The following is an 18,951-nucleotide window of genomic DNA, read 5'->3' as shown; positions in this document are numbered from 1 at the left end:
TCACTGAATTACTCATCTCTGCAATGTTTGTATCATTGCCCTGGCAATGTTGTTGCCAGGGAAATAGATTGAGATTTTAAGATTTAGGATAGTGCCTGAGACACAATCAGAAATTCCTCTGGGAATCACGGACTGGATCCGAATTGTTGTTTCAAATCAAACCACCTGTCTCCAAGCTTGTTAACTCATTTTGTGGATGCTGGCATGGTTTTTTCTGATAATTTTGAAGTCAAGACTTTAGTAGACTCCCTGATGCATTTTTCCAGCTCTGTTTCAACACTGCGTTCGGAAAATAAAACAGTGTTAATCCCAAAAACCTATGTAGGCTTGCTTCTTTAAGCGCAGAAAAGTGTTAAAGAATCAACAAGGGAATCAACGATGACTCAGACTTATAAGCAGGACTGATAATGGCATTGGCATCAATACCAGCTTGACCTTTTAAAACTGGAACAACAGTCTTGATGAGACTAACCCTTACACATAAAAACACATAAACAGAAACCTTGCTGTTAGTCAGCATTTCAGTGCTGAACATTACCAGCAAAATGCTATCATTTAAGTTGCTTTTCTTGGAAGTTGCTGGAATGGTTGCTGGAAAATGAGACAGATGGGAACAATTATGGTAGAGCGGATAGTTAGATAGATACCTAATACTAAAAAATACATTATTTGTGCTTCATATTACCAACACCACACCCACTTCCCTCTAGACCCTCTACTCAATTCACCCCACCCCACACCACACCACCTCACCCTGGTCTCCCACCCCTCCTGCAGCCTTCCAGACAGAGTCTCACTCTCTGCAGGGCGAACAGCAGGGCAGGCAGTGCAATATTAGCACTGGCATACAGATCTACCTGGGAATTTAGATTCCTCATCCTCCGGGACCTTTTGTCTTCGTGCGGACACCCTGGGTCTTGTAGGTAAGACACTGGAGAAGTGAAAATGTGCGATAGCATCGACAAAACCCATTAAAACCTTTCTCACACATGCCTTGAATGTTTGTGGATTATCTGGTATTGATGGCCACTGAGTTGTCAGATAGTTTGCAATCCTCTAAGAACAAGCAGACAGTTCCAGTTAAATTCGCTGACGTCCTGTGGTCAGCAGATTTTGGCTGCAGGAGGGAGTCCCATCTGAGGCCTTATGAGCCCTCTGTGGCTGGATGAATTAATGAGTATCAGCAGCAGATGCTCAGCAGTATACTGCAGACTGGACTGTTTGCTATGGTAAAAGACAGCAACTGTTTAAGACAGCCTTTAAATTAATACTGTTGTGTGCATGAATTTGCAGTTGTGTTACTGTTTACACCCTTTTTCACTTTAAGTCTTGAAAAATCAGTTAAACCATGTCAGATCATGAAAGCCAGCTGGTGGACAGCTTATTCCATCTCCTCTCCTAAACTTCTTACCTAACACTGTAGTCCCTGAGGAATCTGGCCTTCTCCGGTGGAGTTTTTAGTTCACGAGGATGTATGTGTGCATTTGGGAATGTGCTGACTGATAGCCTTCCTCCCCAGCTGTCCCTTCGAGATTTATCTGGAGCTAAAACAGGCTGCTCGTTGGGGACAGGAGCGTGTCTTCACTTAGAGAGGCAGTAACAAGACCCAGGGCTTCACTCTCAGCTCCTGTAGTTGCATCAACGCAGCAGTTTGCCTCCATCTTGCATTTCCCAGAGAACATCCAAAAACACCTGTAATCTCCAGTTTTTAATCCACCAGCCACTGACTCACATTAATCACAAGAGTAGAGCTATTTGAGTGCAAATCTGTGTGTGAGTGTGCTTTTGTTGATGTGTCTAAGTGTGTGTGTGTGTGCTGAATTTCTATGTATGTTTTATGTCGATGACAGTCCCACTCACCAGAGTGCTATAGAACATGGGCTCATAAAAATAGCTCACACAGGACTGAATCCCCGGCTAGGAAACGAGCTTCAATTACAGCAGATGAAAAGCAATTACATTAACTGTCTCCCTGTAGACAGGCCCTCCTGCTTTTTCTTTTAGTAAGACTCACCTCCAGCTTCGCTTAATTGCTTTCGACCTGAGAAATTGACAACGATATACTGCCAGGCTCGATCTGAGTGGTTAGTCAAGACAGGCATGAGCTTCCACCTTTGCTTAGTGTCCATAAGGGAATGCAGGAGATACACTTTATGTTTAAAGAGCACCTTATTTAATTAGGGAGCCCAGTAAGATTCTGTTGGGGCTGATATACAACTTAAGTTTGCATCTTCTTCTTAAACATTTTACACTTTTGCTGATTTACATTTCGTTGCCAGCCACTATCTTGTTGCTAATCCTATCATGATGTAAGAAACGTTGGGCAGCAATTCTTAATATTCATTTAAACCTCTCTTAAAGTATATTAAAGAAGTCATGACAATTTATTCTTAGGATACAAAGTCTAACACAGAACATAAAAGCAATTATGCCAATGTCAATAATAATGGTAGTTATTAATTCGCCTTTTTGGTGTTTTTTTCTGGTGGTCAAAGTCAAAGTCATATTTATTTATATAGCACATTTAAAACAACAACTGTCGACCAAGGTGCTGTACATTTAAGATAATCAAAAGAGACAAAAACATAGGAAGACATGATAAAATTAAAGAAAAAGAAGCATAAAAGCAAAGGAATAAAAGTATAAAATGAGTGAAGTCATGGAACCAGTGATGTTGGTGTGTATTTATTGGTCCTTATAGTGGTTTATTATAGAAATATTATAAGTATTTTGACCTCCTGGGGTGGTTTAACAGGCTGTAAACTGTGTATAAACTGTCCTATCAAAAGGATGAGTCTGATTTCAAGCTGACCCTTGTATCCACCCCAAATGTTTACCTTGGACAGCTAACTATCTTCCACCTCTGCTACATACAAAAGCAGTACTTGTATGGATTGATGTTGAACTCTCCTTTTAGCTCTATTTTGGTCTCCACCAGCCCCTGAGCGAAATGTGGAAATATGTTAGACAAGAAGCATACAATCAGTTCGTTACAAAATTTTAGGTGAAAGCAACGGTTTGCCTTGGCCAGACTGATTAAAGGAGTAATGAGACTCAACAAAATTGTAAAACTGCTGTGAGTGAAAAGATTCTCGAATGTGGAACCAGAAGTTGGTGATAATTTGTCCACTTTTCTAATACATGTGAGAACCTGCATGTTACACATATGCCATATAGTTGAATTTAAAATCTGCATTAGTATAGTAAACAAAAAAAAAAGAAAAAAAGAAAAATATCATAACTTTAATATATTGTTGTTTCTGTTCATTTTCAAGAACCCGACTTTGCAAGAAGTGGTTTGATAGGAAGTCCTTAAGGATCGACTGTTTTTAAACAGTTGATGCTGACTATTAGATCAAGGAGAAATATTTACCATCAGCATCTCTTTTAGACTGTGCCATGTACTTTTCTCTCTGTGTATAAAAAAGTGGTGGAAGGGTAGACCTGTGATTAATGTTTCAAACATATTTTGTCTGTTCTGTATTTTAGCCATGTCCCTTACAACTCCTGCTCCTTCTAACAAGGGAAACAAGGCCAACAAAATCATCACTGACCTGTCCAACATCAGCCAGAATGGTAAACACACACACACACACATGCATGCACGCACACATACAGCACAATGGCAAAATATTCAGATGCAGCGTATAAACATGAAACACTCTGCTAGTCATTCCAGCTCCTCAAACACTACTTTATTTCCCAAATGATGTGATTATCCCATCTAGTAAATGTCAAATCTTTAGTGCCTGTCTGCTATCTGCCCACTCTACTCATATAAACTGAACTCTGTGGGTGTAAATCATTGCATTCGGTTGTATGATACCACAATTAAATAAGGACCCGCGCTCATGCACACTTGTTCCAAGCAGTAACACAATATCTAACATGCACGCAGCAATTCCTGAAGGGATGTGGGTCATTATCAGATGGCAGAGCAGCCACAAATCTGTCACCATTATGGGCAACACAAAGTATCAGAGGGCGACTCTGCTCTCAATATGTTTGTCTGAGGATGTGTGTAAGCTCCAACAGCTAAAAACTTTATAATGTGTGTGCGTTTCTTTGTTTAGTTACATTGGCTGCTTAAGTAGTGAGATTTTACTTTCTGTAATACAGACACCTTAAAAATAGAAAGTTTAATATGTTCATTATGCCAGATCCACCAGCCCATCTGTTCAAAGTTATGCTGTGCATGTTAAAATTATTCAAAGTCAATAAACATTATTTATAATTTTAGTGGTGATTCCAAAGTTTCCAAAAACACCAGAAGTATCAAAATAAAGACAGGAAATGCCTTATTATATTCACAGGAAGAGTATAGTTGCAATATTTATTTAGTTTAGTTCACCTTCTCGGCAGATAGGATGTTTTTTGTAATCTCAATCGATAGAGTAGTATACTGTTGATCATGTGATCTTCATTTCAAAGCTACACTTTAACTCGCTGTGATGTTAAAATGCTGCACCTCTGCTTCAGATTCACAGTCCAAAGACATCCAGGATAACTGGTGACTCTGCACTGCTTTTACTCGTGGTCTAAATGATTGTCTGTATCTGTGTGTCAGCGTCGTGATTGACTGGCAGCTTGTCCATTGTGTACCTCGCCTCTAACCTAATGTCAGTTTGGATCGATTCCAATCTCGTACAAACCTCCAAAGGATAAGCGGGCATAGTTTGTTCTCACAGGGGGACAGCTGGCTGGCTCTGTGGTAACAAAGATAGTTACAGCTCATGGAGAGCTTGTTGACTAACCGTGTATCAAGAAGTTGAGTCCTTGTGAATCTGGAGATTCTCTCACTCCTCCAACACCTCTTGGATGTTGGTATTACCCACTGGTTTATTTGTCTACCATTTTAACAAATCATCTTTCCTTGAGAACTGTCTGCCGTATTGTATGTGATACAAGTTCACCCACTGGTGATCGGTCCCTTGAGGTTGCTGTCTGTCACTAGGTGAAATCAGTCACAAAGAAGATGCTGCTACAAAAAATCTCCTTGCTGTGGTTGCTAGCAGATTGTCATGTAGTTTGCATGCAAAGCACTCACTAACTACTAGGTGAACGATAGTGAAACCTGAAAAACTGTGATGCATGGTTGCAGCAAACAAGTTTCAAGAGGTGACAAATGGTCTCCTCTCCCAGTTTCACAACTTCTCATAGAGTAGCCAATATGTTTTTCTAGGCAAGTTGGCAACTTTTGTGCACACTAATATCTGCCAGTGATCAAAGCAATCACAAGGAGGTTTACCAACTTCTTGGGAAATTCTTCCTTGGGAACTAGTGATCGCCTGGGGGTCACTGACCAGTCCCTAGGTCTGTATAAATGGGCATTTAGCAACTGGTTTCCCAGGGACTACCATCAAACTCCAGCAACGACACTCGCCAAAATGGCTGAGGAATGCAAATTTTACACTCTCCAAAAATGATGGACAACTCAATGTCATTTGGTTAACATTCATGTGTCTGCAAAACCTCATTCATCAGCTGCGTAGTGACTCATGTGTCAGCCAAAAGGGGCCTGGCCTCGAATCATGCATAACATAAACCAACACAATTTACCCAAATAGTTATTAACTTGGGCCAAATTAGCTCTAGAGAGAAAAAAATGTTAACATGGCAATATATGGCAATTTAAACAGTATAAAAGATGGATGTAGCCACTATGACCCCACATGTTAGCATTTTGGCCACAGCTGTGTTGTTTTTTAAAGCTAGACACTTAAAAAATTAGCTAAATTATTAGCTAATGCTAGTTAGCTTAGTTGGGAATCAAACAGATAGTTGCTAATTGATGCTAAGTAGTGGAAGGTTAAACTGCTAGAATTTCACCCACCAAAAGCTGAAGCAGAAACATATTAAAGTATACAGGAGGTTAGAATATTATATATATAGAGAGAGAAGAAAAAATATTTCTCCTTTGGCACATCTTCATTGTCTGTTCCTATTCCAGCTCGGACTGTTATTTTAGAAAGTTTTTTTTACCTGTTTCTTTATATGAGCTGGTAAAATTAGTAGACTCATTGGAACCATCCTCCAAATCTCTTAATCTCTATTTTAGCTGCGTCTTTGTTTTATTTTAAGGATGCTGTCATCCACCCATTTAAAAAACAGAAGAAAACACACCGATGGTGTGTCACAGATGGCTGTTTTGGGGCCTTTATAATTTATGTTATACCTGCACTGTTTTCAGTTCATTTTTAGCACGTTTAAGGACATTTCTTATTATTGCTATTTAGATGGTATCAAGGTGTTTGCCTCTTTTTGGCCCCACCATGTTTCTTGGCTACCGATCTTACATAGATGCTGAATTAAAAGTTGGATGGCCGGTAATTTTCTCCAGCTTAATGAAGAGAGGAACCATGGGGTAACTTTTCACTTGAGTTGAGTTCTGCTATGTTGCTCTGAATTGGAAATTGTTATTCATGCTTTTATTTTGTTATGTCTGGAACATTGTAATTCACCATTCACCTCCCTGGAATGACTGCAGATTTCTCACTCAGTCTTCTTAGTTACTCTCATGTCACACATCGCTAATGCTAATTCAGTTACACTGGATCCCCAATGAACTTCAGAGTTCACTTTCAGATTCTGGTTTTGACATTTAGAGCTCTGCATGGATCACATCCTCAGCAGAGGCCTGAGGACAAGTGATCAGGACCTGCTGGCTGTGCATCATACAAGGCTGAAAACTAAAGGTGACGGCGCTTTTGCAACTGTGACTCTGGAACTCTCTTCCCCTGAGCCCGAGATGTGTGGACTTGGTGGTCTCTTAAAAAGCAGCTAAAACTGATCTTTTTAGAATTGCTTGTGGGTAACCTTTCCTATTACTATTTTAACGTTTTTGTTGTGAAGCACTCTGTGATACCTATCTTTAAAGCTGCTACATGAATACAAATTTTACTTGCTTACTTTAAGCCACTTTCATGTTGACTTCATCTTTCGGAGTTGGAGGTTGGTGTAACCCAAACTAACAGCATTCCCAAAAGCCTCTCTGCAGGGTATCTGTGTTTAAAGCTATTTCAAAACTGTTAAAATTACACGTATCTGTTGCATAATACAGTATTACTTAAAAAAAAAGACACAGCCACAAAATATTATTTGCTAAACTCTGGATATGAACTCTGCAATCTGCTCTGTCTGGGCACATGCTTGTATGTGTCATTTAACAATCTGTTGACTTCTTTCCCCATTTGTGTCCCTTGCTGTTTTCTCTATCAGTCCTGCTGTCACATCTGCAGCCACATCTGTATCTTTCCACCAGTTTGTTTTCAGTCGGTCGCTTATTCATTCAAGGGCTTATCCTGCTTATCCCTTATTTTGCTCTGGTTAATTCCACTGGATCTGTCCATCATCCCTGCTGCTGTGTCATTCTGACTGTTTGTGTCATATCTCTGTCAGTCTCTATGTTGTCCATCTGTCCACCCCCTGCCTCGATCAGTCTGTCCAATTTTCTTCCAGTCAGCAACAGCCAGCTCCAGTTTCACATTCTTCTGAATTAACACTCTAATCAATATCCCCATGGGAGAGTTCGCTCTGCTCAGCAGCCTCAATTATTCTCTCTCTCCCTCGTGCACGCACGCACACACACACGCACACACACACCTACACACACCTACACACACACACACACACACACACACACACACACACACACACACACACACACACACACACACACACAATCTACACACCTACTTGCCCAAGTCTGATTTACGAGGTACTGCTAACAGCTCTCTGCAGCATTGCAATGCCAACTCCCTGCTTTATAGATGTGCTTGTGTTTGTGTGTGTGTGTGTATGTGAGTGAGAATGTGCATTGGTTTATGGCTCAACTCCAGGTGTTATGAGTGATATCAGAGTGTATGTAGTGGATGAGAAGAGTGTTTAATGAGGAGCTCTGTGGAGCAGTAAAATCTATCAGATCTCTCCATCACCGAGAGAGGAGAAGCAAGAGGGAGGCAGTGTGTTATAAGGATTTCCCTCCATAAACAGTTCTACCACAAAAGCTGCAGTGAAATCCCCCAGTGCACTTTTCTTCCATATTGCTACGGCCTCTTAGCCCCTAGAACTCCCACAGTTTCACACGAACACATCCTTTAACACCACACAGCAGGTTTCTACTCCAATTTATCACTATAACAATGATCTGGAAGCCTGACAATAAAAACCTACACTTTTGAGACTTGTGCTGTACATCCTTCATTCAATATCAGGCACTTAAATGGACTTTTTAATTTCCCAAATGGGTTTAAATGAGAATAACTGTACCGCTGACATGGGTGTACAAACCTCTGAATCCACAATGTTAATGACTAAAAATTGTGTAAGGCGAAAAATCATAGCTCGGTTTATTTTATTCAAATGGGAAAATGAAGAAAATGTTAATAAAACTGAATAAAATAAAAAAATCTCTGGAAATATGCTTATTCACTGCCAAGTATTTGACCAAACGACCACTTTTTAAATATGAGGGCGTCAGGAGGTGGTTAGCTTAGCTTAGGATAGACTTTTTGGACATTCTTACACTCATTCTGGCAGAAGCAGACTCTTCCCTCTCATTTGCAGCATTTCTGCAAAGTTGAGCAAGCGATCTCTTCTCTGTTGGCACGCAGACATGTTCATTTAATCCAGCCATTCCCACCCTTGGCTCATTTTGAACAATTTTATCTTTCCCACATGATAGCTACCACTTTTGACAAGATATAGGATACTTTTCAGAATAAAAAATAATATGAATTAAGAATAATGTGGATAAAAATGTAAATGTTTATTTATAACTTCCCTGCAACAAAAGAATAAATATATGTATGAACATAACCACCAAGATGTCACACATCACTTTTTGAATCCTTGTGTTGTTTTGACTTTGTGAAATTAACACTTGGAGCTTGATTTGAGCATTTTGCCCACCCTGAGTTCAATCTTTGAAAAAACAAAAGCATATTATTGGTAAGGGATGGATGTGACAGAGAAACCGCCTACAAACATGTACCGACATGTCAATCTTAAAGTAGCAAAGTCTTGAGCTAAGCTTTGTTGTATTTCACTTCCACTGAGCCAGTTGTTGAAATTACTGAAAAATCAGTGACAACAGGTCTATTGGATGGTGAAACATTGTCAGTTTGTATGGAGGAGTTCAGGAGAGAAATGCTATATCTGTCTGTGAAACAAGGTGAAGGCTTCGTCATGGTTGGTGCTGGATTCAGGCCAGTGAAGAATTTGTCAAAATAGATGAAGTCATAAAGGTAGAAAAGTAAAGTCAAATTTGGATCCACATTGCAAAACCATCTGGAAAATGCCAGCGATCCCAAACACACTGCCAATAGAGCAAAACCATACCAGGACAGACAAACACACAGTGGAAGACTATCAGTCATGGACTGGCCTCTCCAGAGCCTGCACTGCAACATTATTTACTCACCCAACCATTGCAACACTATTAAATCCATTTGAGCTGAAATATTGACATTTCGATGAGTCTTTGCTTTCAGCATTGCCATAATTTCATTGATTATCACTGGTTGCTTTACACTTACAACATTGTATTACGCTGAAAGACACAGTAGCTTGATTTAATGGCATTTCTGGTATTGCAGTGTAATCCAAAAATAATATTACATTACTACACGTAATTTTCTCATGTAATGTATTATAAATTTCTTTGTAGTTAATTTATTGCACATATTTAACAAATAAATAAGAAACTATCACCACTTTTCCATAACAAATACAATTAATTTGAATGACTTGTCCCTGACATTCACCTTGAAGCACTGCAGCACTGTATTTTTATAGTATATGTGTGAGTTAGGGTAACGGTATCTTCTCTCTGCACACTGTCAGACGATGAGACAGACCCTGAGGCCTCTGAGTTCGATCTGGGTACCAAGATCAAGGCACCCAAAGATGTGATGCTCGAAGAGCTCTCCCTCCTCACGAACAAGGGGTCCAAGATGTTCAAGATGAGGCAGCAGAGAGTCGAGAGGTTCATTGTGACCAACGAGAACATGGTGACTGTGTATATGAGGCGCTAAGTGTTTGTGTTGTCTATATATGTTTGTGATCTGATAAGATTATATCCTCTGTATTTTTAAATATATTTCAGCAGAACCTTCAGAACCTGATTATGTCCCCTCCCCCTGTGCCTCCAAAGCCTGAGATGCCAAAGGAAGAAAGTATGATCACAGAAATTCTCTTTTCACTATTTGTGATGCCTTCCTTCTGTTAAAAGTATGCATGTCATATCTGTGGTGCTCACCTCTTTCCTCCCCGTTCCTGTATGTCCCAGTAGTAAAGGAGACTGTGGATGAGGGGGTGGAGAAGCAGAAGAAGAGGAAGGACTATGTACGTACCTACATATCCCCATGGGAACGGGCCATGAAGGACAATGAGGAGCTGAAAGCCACGATGAAGCCTTGCATGCCTGGACCCATCCAGATACACCCAGACCTACATCAGTACAAGAGCTTCAACAGGTACTGTATTACTGAATGACTATTCAAGTATATAATGACAACAACACCCAGTGCTTTTTCCCATTAATCATGAAGCAGTGAATAGTTTCCTACTTCCCATCTGTTTCCATGGCTTTACTCACCACAGACACAGCCTTTACTTGCTGTATAACATTCCTGATATTTCAAAATGTACTTTAACACTTACCACTGAGCAACATTTGGTCCCCGATGTCATTATCTTAATCTTATTTGAACCGTGGATCTCAGTACATTGTAATACAGTTAATAATTCTTGCACAGCTGTGTCCTCTGTGATTAGTAATGGACCTGATTATGCAATCAATCTCGGATGTATAATAAGAAAACAGGCCCCTGGAAACAAATATGTAAAAGTCCCTCATACATGGGAGAACTGATGAGAATGGATCCTATGTCTTTGTGTCTTGTGAAACTTTTAAATCTCTGTTTGGTCATTGAGAGGCTTCTTGAAATTAGTTTAAAACTTTTTGAGGTTGTATTGAGAGTCTCAGGTGTTGTTTTGTCACTATTTGATGTTGATGTTAGTTTGAGACTCTTTGAGGTTGTTTTCAGACTAAGGTTGTTCTGAGACTCTTTGAAGTTACTTTGAGACTCTTTGAGGTTGTTTTCAGACTAAGGTTGTTCTGAGACTCTTTGAAGTTACTTTGAGACTCTTTGAGGTTGTTTTCAGACTAAGGTTGTTCTGAGACTCTTTGAAGTTACTTTGAGACTCATTGAGGTTGTTTTGAGACTCTTTGAGGTTGTTCTCCAACTCCTTGAGGTTAGTTTTGGACTTTGGCTGTTTTGGATCTTGTTACATGCCAGCAGGCTTGGCTTGATTTTCTCATTTTACTTGAGTGTGAATGACTTCTCCCTTTTAGTATTTAGTATCTCTATGTATATTTGTCCTCTATCTATGCCTGTATGTTGGTGCAGACATAGATAGGGATAGTTGTCCTTTTGCCAATCGGCCCACATTTCAACAGGTTTGAGCCAAATGTTGCAGAGTTGAAGTTACAGTGAACTTTAGCTTAGCTGTCATCGATTCTCCCATGCAGGAGGCCTTTTTACATATTTGTGTCCAGGAGCCTGTTGTGTTGTAATACAATCAAGGTTTATTGCTTATTCAGACCCATTAGTAATGGCAAAGGATACAGCTGCTCTTATGGTGCTTCGAAAGAATTATAAACAGTATTGCAATGGACTGAGATCCAGGGTTCAAATAAGATTAGGATAATGACATCTGGGGCAAAATGTTTGCTCACAGTTAAGTAGAAAAGTAAATTTCTAAATGTTAAAGATGCTGTTTAGTAGGTAAAATCTACATCTCTGCTGAGTTTGATAAAACCAGTAAATTTCAATGAGGTGCTGACACGGCTCTGCATTGAAGTAAGAGAGGTTTTATTGGCAGTTGTGCTGATGTCTTTGTCATAGTTTAGTTGACTGTGTGGCAGAGGTACACTCTGACATGAGGATCCTCACCTTACCACTCTCTAAGCTAGTAATTCTTTCATTCAGTCAGCAAAATATGTTGTGTGGAATGAGTATGTCAACCTTAATAGAAAATGTATTTTTTTTTTTTTTTTTTTTGCATTTTGTGTTTGAAAGTTATTAATTTGGAAGTTACTTTACTGTACTGCTTAACACCAAAAATACTTGTCATCCTTTTTCTCCTTAGGATGGCACTGCCATACGGCGGTTATGACAAGGCATCCAAGTTGCTGACCTTTGAGCTTCCAGAGCTCAATGTTGCCACCGAGGAGCCTGAACCTTCTGCCCACACTGCAGCCTGACATTCGCTCACGCCCCTCGTTCAACCGCACGCCCATCGGCTGGGTCTGCAGTGAAGACAATTCACACATCCACACAGATCTCGAGGTCCCCTTTGACGGAGAGACAGATGACCTGTGATGAGCTTTTAAATTTGCAGCACCTAATAACTCATAAGTCCAGTGAGAACTCCCAACATGTACTTTAATTGTAAAAAAAACTAAACAAACGTAAATTATTAAAATTGATGTGATGGACCAGGACAAATTATCTCCCCTGCTCTACTGTGTGCTGTCTTAGCCTTTAGCCTTTACATCTTCACCTATGAATGTCTGTGACTTTGCATATTATGAGATACTGTGAGACCTGAAACAGACAAACACTCCGCACTCTTAGAACAATTTATGCAATAAACTTCCCCTTTAGAGAATGTCTGCTGGCTTCTCATTCCATATGTGAAAGTAACAAATTAATAGAAAAGGAAGAAAACAACTCAAGGTTGAAAGATTTTACACTAACTCTTAATGACCTAACATGATATTGTCATGAACTGAAAGTTCGCCTAAGAAGTGGACCCAAATGCAGACACCAAGAAGCAGAGGAAACTATTTATAAGAGTGTTTATTTGATAGCTGAGATTGTGAGACAGATTAGAAATGGCTACGGGGAAGTGGCAATTGGAAATGAGAAGGGCGGCCCTAGGAAACTGGATCACAGAGGAGGTTATGTCAAGAGACAGAGAGGCAAAAGGGATCCTTTCGCCTCGTCCTAATAGACGGAGAGGGAGTTATTGTAGGCTCTGGGGGGGGGTCGTCCAAAACGTCGAGACAATTTCCTCTAAACATAGGGGAGCTGCCTCGTTACCTCCATGGAGAGCATAACGAACTAAAGGCAGGTTGCACAGGTTTAAGTAGCTCTCCCGCTGATTGCTTGCAGAAGAGGCCCACATGAGATACAGGAAGCTCCACCCCAAAGGGATGGACAGGAGACCAACGGCCACGGGTGGAAAAACCCCAGACATTCCCACAGACTATGACATATATAAACATTTTTTTCAAACTAACCCATCTAATAGTGATTAAAGTTTGTGGTATAGAAAACTAATACATGAGAGAGAATATTCATGCTCAAAACAAACAAGTTATAAATAACAAGATCCCCTGTTAAAACTATTTGAGACTATTCTTTATCCACAATGATCCATCAAAAAGTGAGGTGAGTATATTTACAGTTAACACAAAGTGTCTTCTCAAAACAAAAAATACCAATTTTAAATTATGTATTACATTAATTGGCAAAAAATGTTCCTGAATAAAGTATGTAAGTTAACCACTGTGCAGTTCATTTTTGAGAAGGGGTAAGTGGAGTATAGAAGGAATGTAATAACAGCCATTCCAGTAATTACAAAGTAAACATTGTAAAGACTTTATGACAAGGACATTGTCCTTGGATAGACCAATCAGGCAGTGAATAATACTTTTAGCTTTTGGATCATTTTATACAGGGAGGCCTTTCTGTACAGAGTTGGCATGTTATTTCCGTGCCTGCATGGGTTCTGTCTCGGTGCTCCGGCTTCCTCCCACAGTCCAGAAACATGTTAAGTTAATTGTTGATTCTAAACTTCCTGTAGATGAGAATTTGATTTGACCATTAATGGTTGTCTTTCTCTGTTGGCCCTGCATAGAATGGTGACCTGTTGAATATGTACCCCTTCTGTCCCAGGGCAGCTGTAGGCTCCGTCAGCCTGCAACCCATAACTGTTTAAGTGGTTATGGATGATTTTGCATAATTGACCAATAGCTATGGGCATGCTACAACAGTAAAAATGTAAAGTAGCATAATTCAGTAATTTCAGTAATGAGAAGCTTTGATGCATGTAGCTTAAAAGAAACACCCAGCCTGCAAAATATGCAAACTGAAATCACTGTACACAAGATTAGGATCATATTATTTTAGGTATATTAAAAGCACATCTAGGGACAGGCGTTGTAAATTTGATTAGGTTATAAATGATGCCATGTTGTGCAGCAAGGTTCAGGATACTTAACTGTGTAACTGTGCAACACTTATAAGAATTATAACAGGAATGATTTCATCGGTAGAAAATGTGTAAAATTGGAAAAACAACACATGGCTACTGGGAAAAGGAGCATGGGGGTTATATCTAACTCAACAAAAGGCAAATCCCTAGAAATATTTAACTCCACCTTTCTCTGACATGTAGCCTAATATTCCAATACCTTTTACAATAGTATTAAAACACACTACAGCTACTTAATATTTTCATTTGGAGTGACCTCAGTGGTCAGGATTAGAAATTAGTTAGTACATCACACCGACAGGTCAGGGTTGAGTGGTTAGGATACAAAGTCAGAGAGGCAGGACTGAGATGGTCTGGATATGCGCAGAGGATGGATAGCTATTGGCGGACAAATTCGATTGACCCTCAATATAAAGATGCCAAACACGAGTAAAACACATCTCTAATCATACATGTTCTTGAAAGACTTCAAACCGCTTTATTTTCTCACGCGCACATCCCAGTGTCAAACTAAACGGTGTCCACGTGACCTCTCACCTGCTCCACCAGCAGTCCCTGTTAGTGACTCTAAACTGGTGCTGGCACGTCTCCAGCTACAAAAACTAAACAGATGTCCTCTGCGTGTTGCTGCCAGCGGGTCAGATACGAGAGAAAAACAGGGAGATCAAAAACAGGTAAGGGCAGAAGGTGAGCCGTGGGATGACATCATCACCATCCTCACGCTCCACGCGCCTCGTGCCCAGAAGGCGGCGGCATCGGGCTGAGCAAACAGCTTGATAAAAGCGCTACGTCACATATTGGAGCGGAGAGAGCTGGAGGAGATGGCATGGTATCGCGAGAGCGGTGTACCGCGACCGCAGCGCTGGATGGCGCTGATGGGGGCTGGATGCGCCCACGGCTCGCCCTCTCTCCCGTTAAGTCACACGGTAGGACACGCGATCGGACGGAGACTGGCGGCGACAGCAGCCGGGGTGAGTAAAAACCTGCACACTGCGCACCGCACGGGCTGCATCACCGCTACAAAGACCGGGTCGAAACGCATGTGACCGCACCGGACAGAGTAGGTGTGCGTGCGTCTCTCTTTTGATATTTTGAGAGGAGGCAGTCAGAGTGTCAGCCAGATGTGATCACCCCCCACCCCCCCACCACCAGATGCGCTCTCGTGACAGTCTCAGAGGATGGCTATCTTTTTCTTCCCCATCACCATAATCTCCATGATTATCATCACTACTTTCATCATCATCATTATCATCATCATCATCAGGAGCAGCAGCAGGGGCGGGATCGGAGCTCGCTCTGTTGCTCTGTCTCGTGTCAGTTTTATTATTTTATCAGGTGGTCTCGGGTCAGTAATTCTCTCTGCGCAGCTGCTCTCCCTCGTGCTGCACGGCGCTCACAGCTTTAATTAGCCTTCCCCATCAAACCAGCCCCGGGTTCGTTTCTCCAGAGTTACAGGTGTTATTGCTCAGGTCGTCCCACTAAGTCCACTCAGGTAAGCTACATGCCACTACTGAGCGCGTGGCTCCTGTGCGCCAGAGCATGTTTTGGCGTTGGCAGTGTTTTTCGTGTACTTGTTGATAGATGGATGACCGAGAGACCGCGGCTTTTTACCGGGACGGATTCACGCTCCGCTGTCATCGCTCGGGGTGGGGGTCTGTAGTGATTTAATGTTGCGGCTTCGATCTGCGTGATTGATGACTTTGGCCCGCATCAGCGCCGGCCCTCAGCACCGTCACATTATAGAGACGGTGACACAGCCTTCTGCCGCGTGCCTCGCGCACGCACACACGTGAATACCTTAGAAAAAAAAGGGGGAAATAGGGTACAGGCTGCTGGCAGTTCTCCTTGTTTTCCTATAGGCTTGTCATCACGCAGGAGCACGCAGACTTGTTTTTTGCGTGTCTGTTTTGCATTCTGGTGACTCCTGAAGTCCCAACTTTTATGCTTTGACCCGAAACCTGCTAACCTTGCAGAGATGAGCATTGGTTGAACAGGATGAAGCCTCCACATGAGGAGTTCAGATCCCACTCTCTCTCTTTTTTGTGTCTCTCTCTCTTGCACTCAGAAGCCCACCATCACCCTCCAAACTGAGCTGAAATGTCGCCTTGACATTTAAGTTGGTCTTTCTCATCAGTTTTTGTTTTCTGGAGATGAAAAGCTCTGCAAGGCTCCAAATTTAGTTGAAGTTAAGGTTAATATAAACATAAGGGTGTATGTATTAATGTCATCCCTGCTTATTTGCTGTCTACTCATGGCCACTCTCACTATTTCAGTTTAAAAACACCATCTCAAAGCCGTATCCTTATATGCACTGATTTTTCTGTGTTTTTATGACCTGATTGCTTTGATGTTGTATGCTGTGACACACTCCAAGCGGCAGGGATGCAGCGAAAGATAACTCTGACTGTTTTGTCTTTATTGCCCCCGAACACAAAGCCAGAGAGACATGCTGGCTTCCCCTCTGAGAGAATTTACTTTGCTTTGGCATTATTTAAGTACTCAAACTAATCAGGGTGATTTATGTGACTGAGCAGCTTGACATGTGATATGAACATCCTCAGAGCTAAGGCTAAAGGTTTTCTTTCATGCTTGCATTTAACTTTGAGTTTTGGGTCTGTTTTTAGGTTGCCTTTATTAACACTAGGGTCTCTGGGCTTTACAGAGCATAGGCCTGTGTGCTGTTGGCGTTTCAGTTAAAGTGTTTCTGCCTCTGTGGTTGGAGAGTTGGATCAACATGCATGCGATTATAAGAGGATTGAGGTATAAGGAAGAGGAGATTAAAGAGAAGATGAAGGAGGAGAGTAAAGACACGACACGCTTATATTGCATGTCTCCCATGACCTTTACCATCCGCTGGAGTGTTCTTTCTCTCATTTTCCCCCATAGTTGTTTGTTCAGCGTAATGTCCCACTTATTCCTCTCCTCTCTTTCTTTTCCCTTCTTTTGCCACTTTTTCTCCAAGTCTGCAGTGCCCTTTTCTATTTTTCTTTTTCTCTTCTTCAATCTCTGCCTTGTCTTTTATGATCTCATCTTTCCTTTCCTTTCCTTTCCTTTCCTTTCCTTTTTTCCTTTCCTTCTTTTGGTTTCCTTTGCTATCATTGTTTTTCATTTAGTTCCTTTGTTTTCTTTTCTTTTTTGACTTCCTATTCATTTCTTTTCTTTTCCATTTGCTTCATTTCATTCCTCTCCTTCCTTTTCATTAATGTCCTTTGCTTTCTTTTCTTTAACTTCTTAATTTTTCGCCTTTCCTTTCCTTTTTTGATTTTCTTACCTTTCCTCCCCTTTCTTTTCTTTTTCTAATTTTCTTCTTTATCTCCTTTCCTTTCTTTGATTTCCTTATCTTTTCTCTCCTTTCTTTTCATTTACTTACATTGCTTCCTTTTCTTTTTGTCTTCTTCCTTTCCTTTCCATTCCTGTCCTCCATCAACCCTGAATGCCGTTTCTCGTTCTCTTTTCTCTCTCTCACCAAAACCGCAAAAATCGCACATGATTCCCAGAATGCATTGTAAATATTGATGGTTATGTAATAGCCTAAATATTAAGCAAATATTCACCACTCTTCTTATTTTCTACTAATAGGATCGGATCGGGTGAGCTCATGTGCACAGCTATAATGGGTCGTGTGTGTGTTTTTGTGCGGGTGCATGCAATTACATGTATTATTTCACAGGTAAACTTTAATGTTGCAGAGTGTGATCAGGAAAATAACCTTGAAGCTTTAAAAAAAAATACCCACGTCTCGGTAATATGCTCACACATGCAGCGACACGTGCTCATACAGTATGTTCATACACACATACACACACACATACACATGAAACACACAAATATAAGTTTAGAGCGGGAAAGAGGGGTGAGAAGGAGAAGCACGGAGGGGAGGATGAACTCTGGGCTCTCCCTATTGTCAGCCGGGGCTATTTGAAGTTACACATAACCCAATTACAGGGAAACCACTGTGTGTGTGTGTGTGTGTGTGTGTGTGCGCGTGTATGTGAGAACATGCATGTGGGGTTTTTTTGGAAACTGAAAGGAAAGAGACAGAGATGAATGGTGGGAGAGAAGTGGAGAGAGTGAATGAAAATGGAAAATAGAGGTCAGTGGAAGAAAGTGAGAAGCAGAGAACAGGAATGAAGTGAATGGAAAGGAGTGAAGAAAGTGCAGCCAAAGGACAAACAAAGGCAGCGTGCAGTTTCTGAAAGATCGAGTCTTTCTTTTACAGCAATATTTAAATATACTTCTCGCCTGTAGGTTTGCTTCAGAGGGAAGAAGACAGCGTCAGAGGCAGGCTATTGTCCTTGGGGACAGTATCAGCTCTTTGTTCAGCTTGCTTGACACCAGTGTCACTGTCACCAAGCCATACTAACCCACAGCAGAGAGGGAGAGAGAGAGAGACAGCAAATAGTGTCAAGTAATACCCTCCCAGTCAGTTTTTAAGATGGGAAATACAACTTAAAAGGAAAAAACATGATAAAATGAGACAGTTTCTGGTTGCCTAGGTAATCATCTAACAATATTTACCATCCTGCCATATCAGTCGGTGGTTTGCTTATGCAAACCGGCAACTGTACGATACATTTGCAGTTATGGGGTGAACATTGTTGACCGTTGGCAGTGCAGACCGTGGGCGAGGTACGAACAGCCTGTTTGTGGGCTACTCTTGGTTGT

General features: G+C 41.1%; 2 protein-coding genes across 5 annotated transcripts in view; both read left to right on the top strand.

Moving 5' to 3' along the window:
• Window positions 1–756: 756 nt before the first annotated feature.
• On the top strand, window positions 757–12,675 carry myoz1b (myozenin 1b). Its single transcript, XM_040039468.1, is given in 7 exon segments — window positions 757–923; window positions 3,490–3,576; window positions 9,844–10,010; window positions 10,106–10,175; window positions 10,289–10,475; window positions 12,154–12,247; window positions 12,249–12,675. Coding segments are annotated over 6 exon segments (741 nt in total). The 5' UTR covers window positions 757–923; window positions 3,490–3,491; the 3' UTR covers window positions 12,387–12,675.
• Window positions 12,676–15,126: 2,451 nt separating this feature from the next.
• Window positions 15,127–18,951, top strand: part of LOC120737994 (inactive ubiquitin carboxyl-terminal hydrolase 54-like) — a 58,288-nt gene continuing 54,463 nt past the window's right edge. For 2 of the 4 annotated variants that reach the window (XR_005696885.1, XM_040038981.1), the window contains exon 1: window positions 15,127–15,257. The gene's annotated coding sequence lies outside the window, so the exon portion shown is untranslated. Of the gene's footprint in view, window positions 15,347–15,372; window positions 15,779–18,951 lie in introns of those variants that run through there. The other 2 variants (XM_040038984.1, XM_040038982.1) reach the window with 2 other exon arrangements.

Source organism: Simochromis diagramma, unplaced genomic scaffold (genome assembly GCF_900408965.1).
Source record: "Simochromis diagramma unplaced genomic scaffold, fSimDia1.1 OVJJ01000402.1, whole genome shotgun sequence".
In the NCBI taxonomy this organism is placed as follows: Eukaryota; Metazoa; Chordata; class Actinopteri; order Cichliformes; family Cichlidae; genus Simochromis; species Simochromis diagramma.
This window is presented reverse-complemented; position numbering and strand designations above follow the sequence as displayed.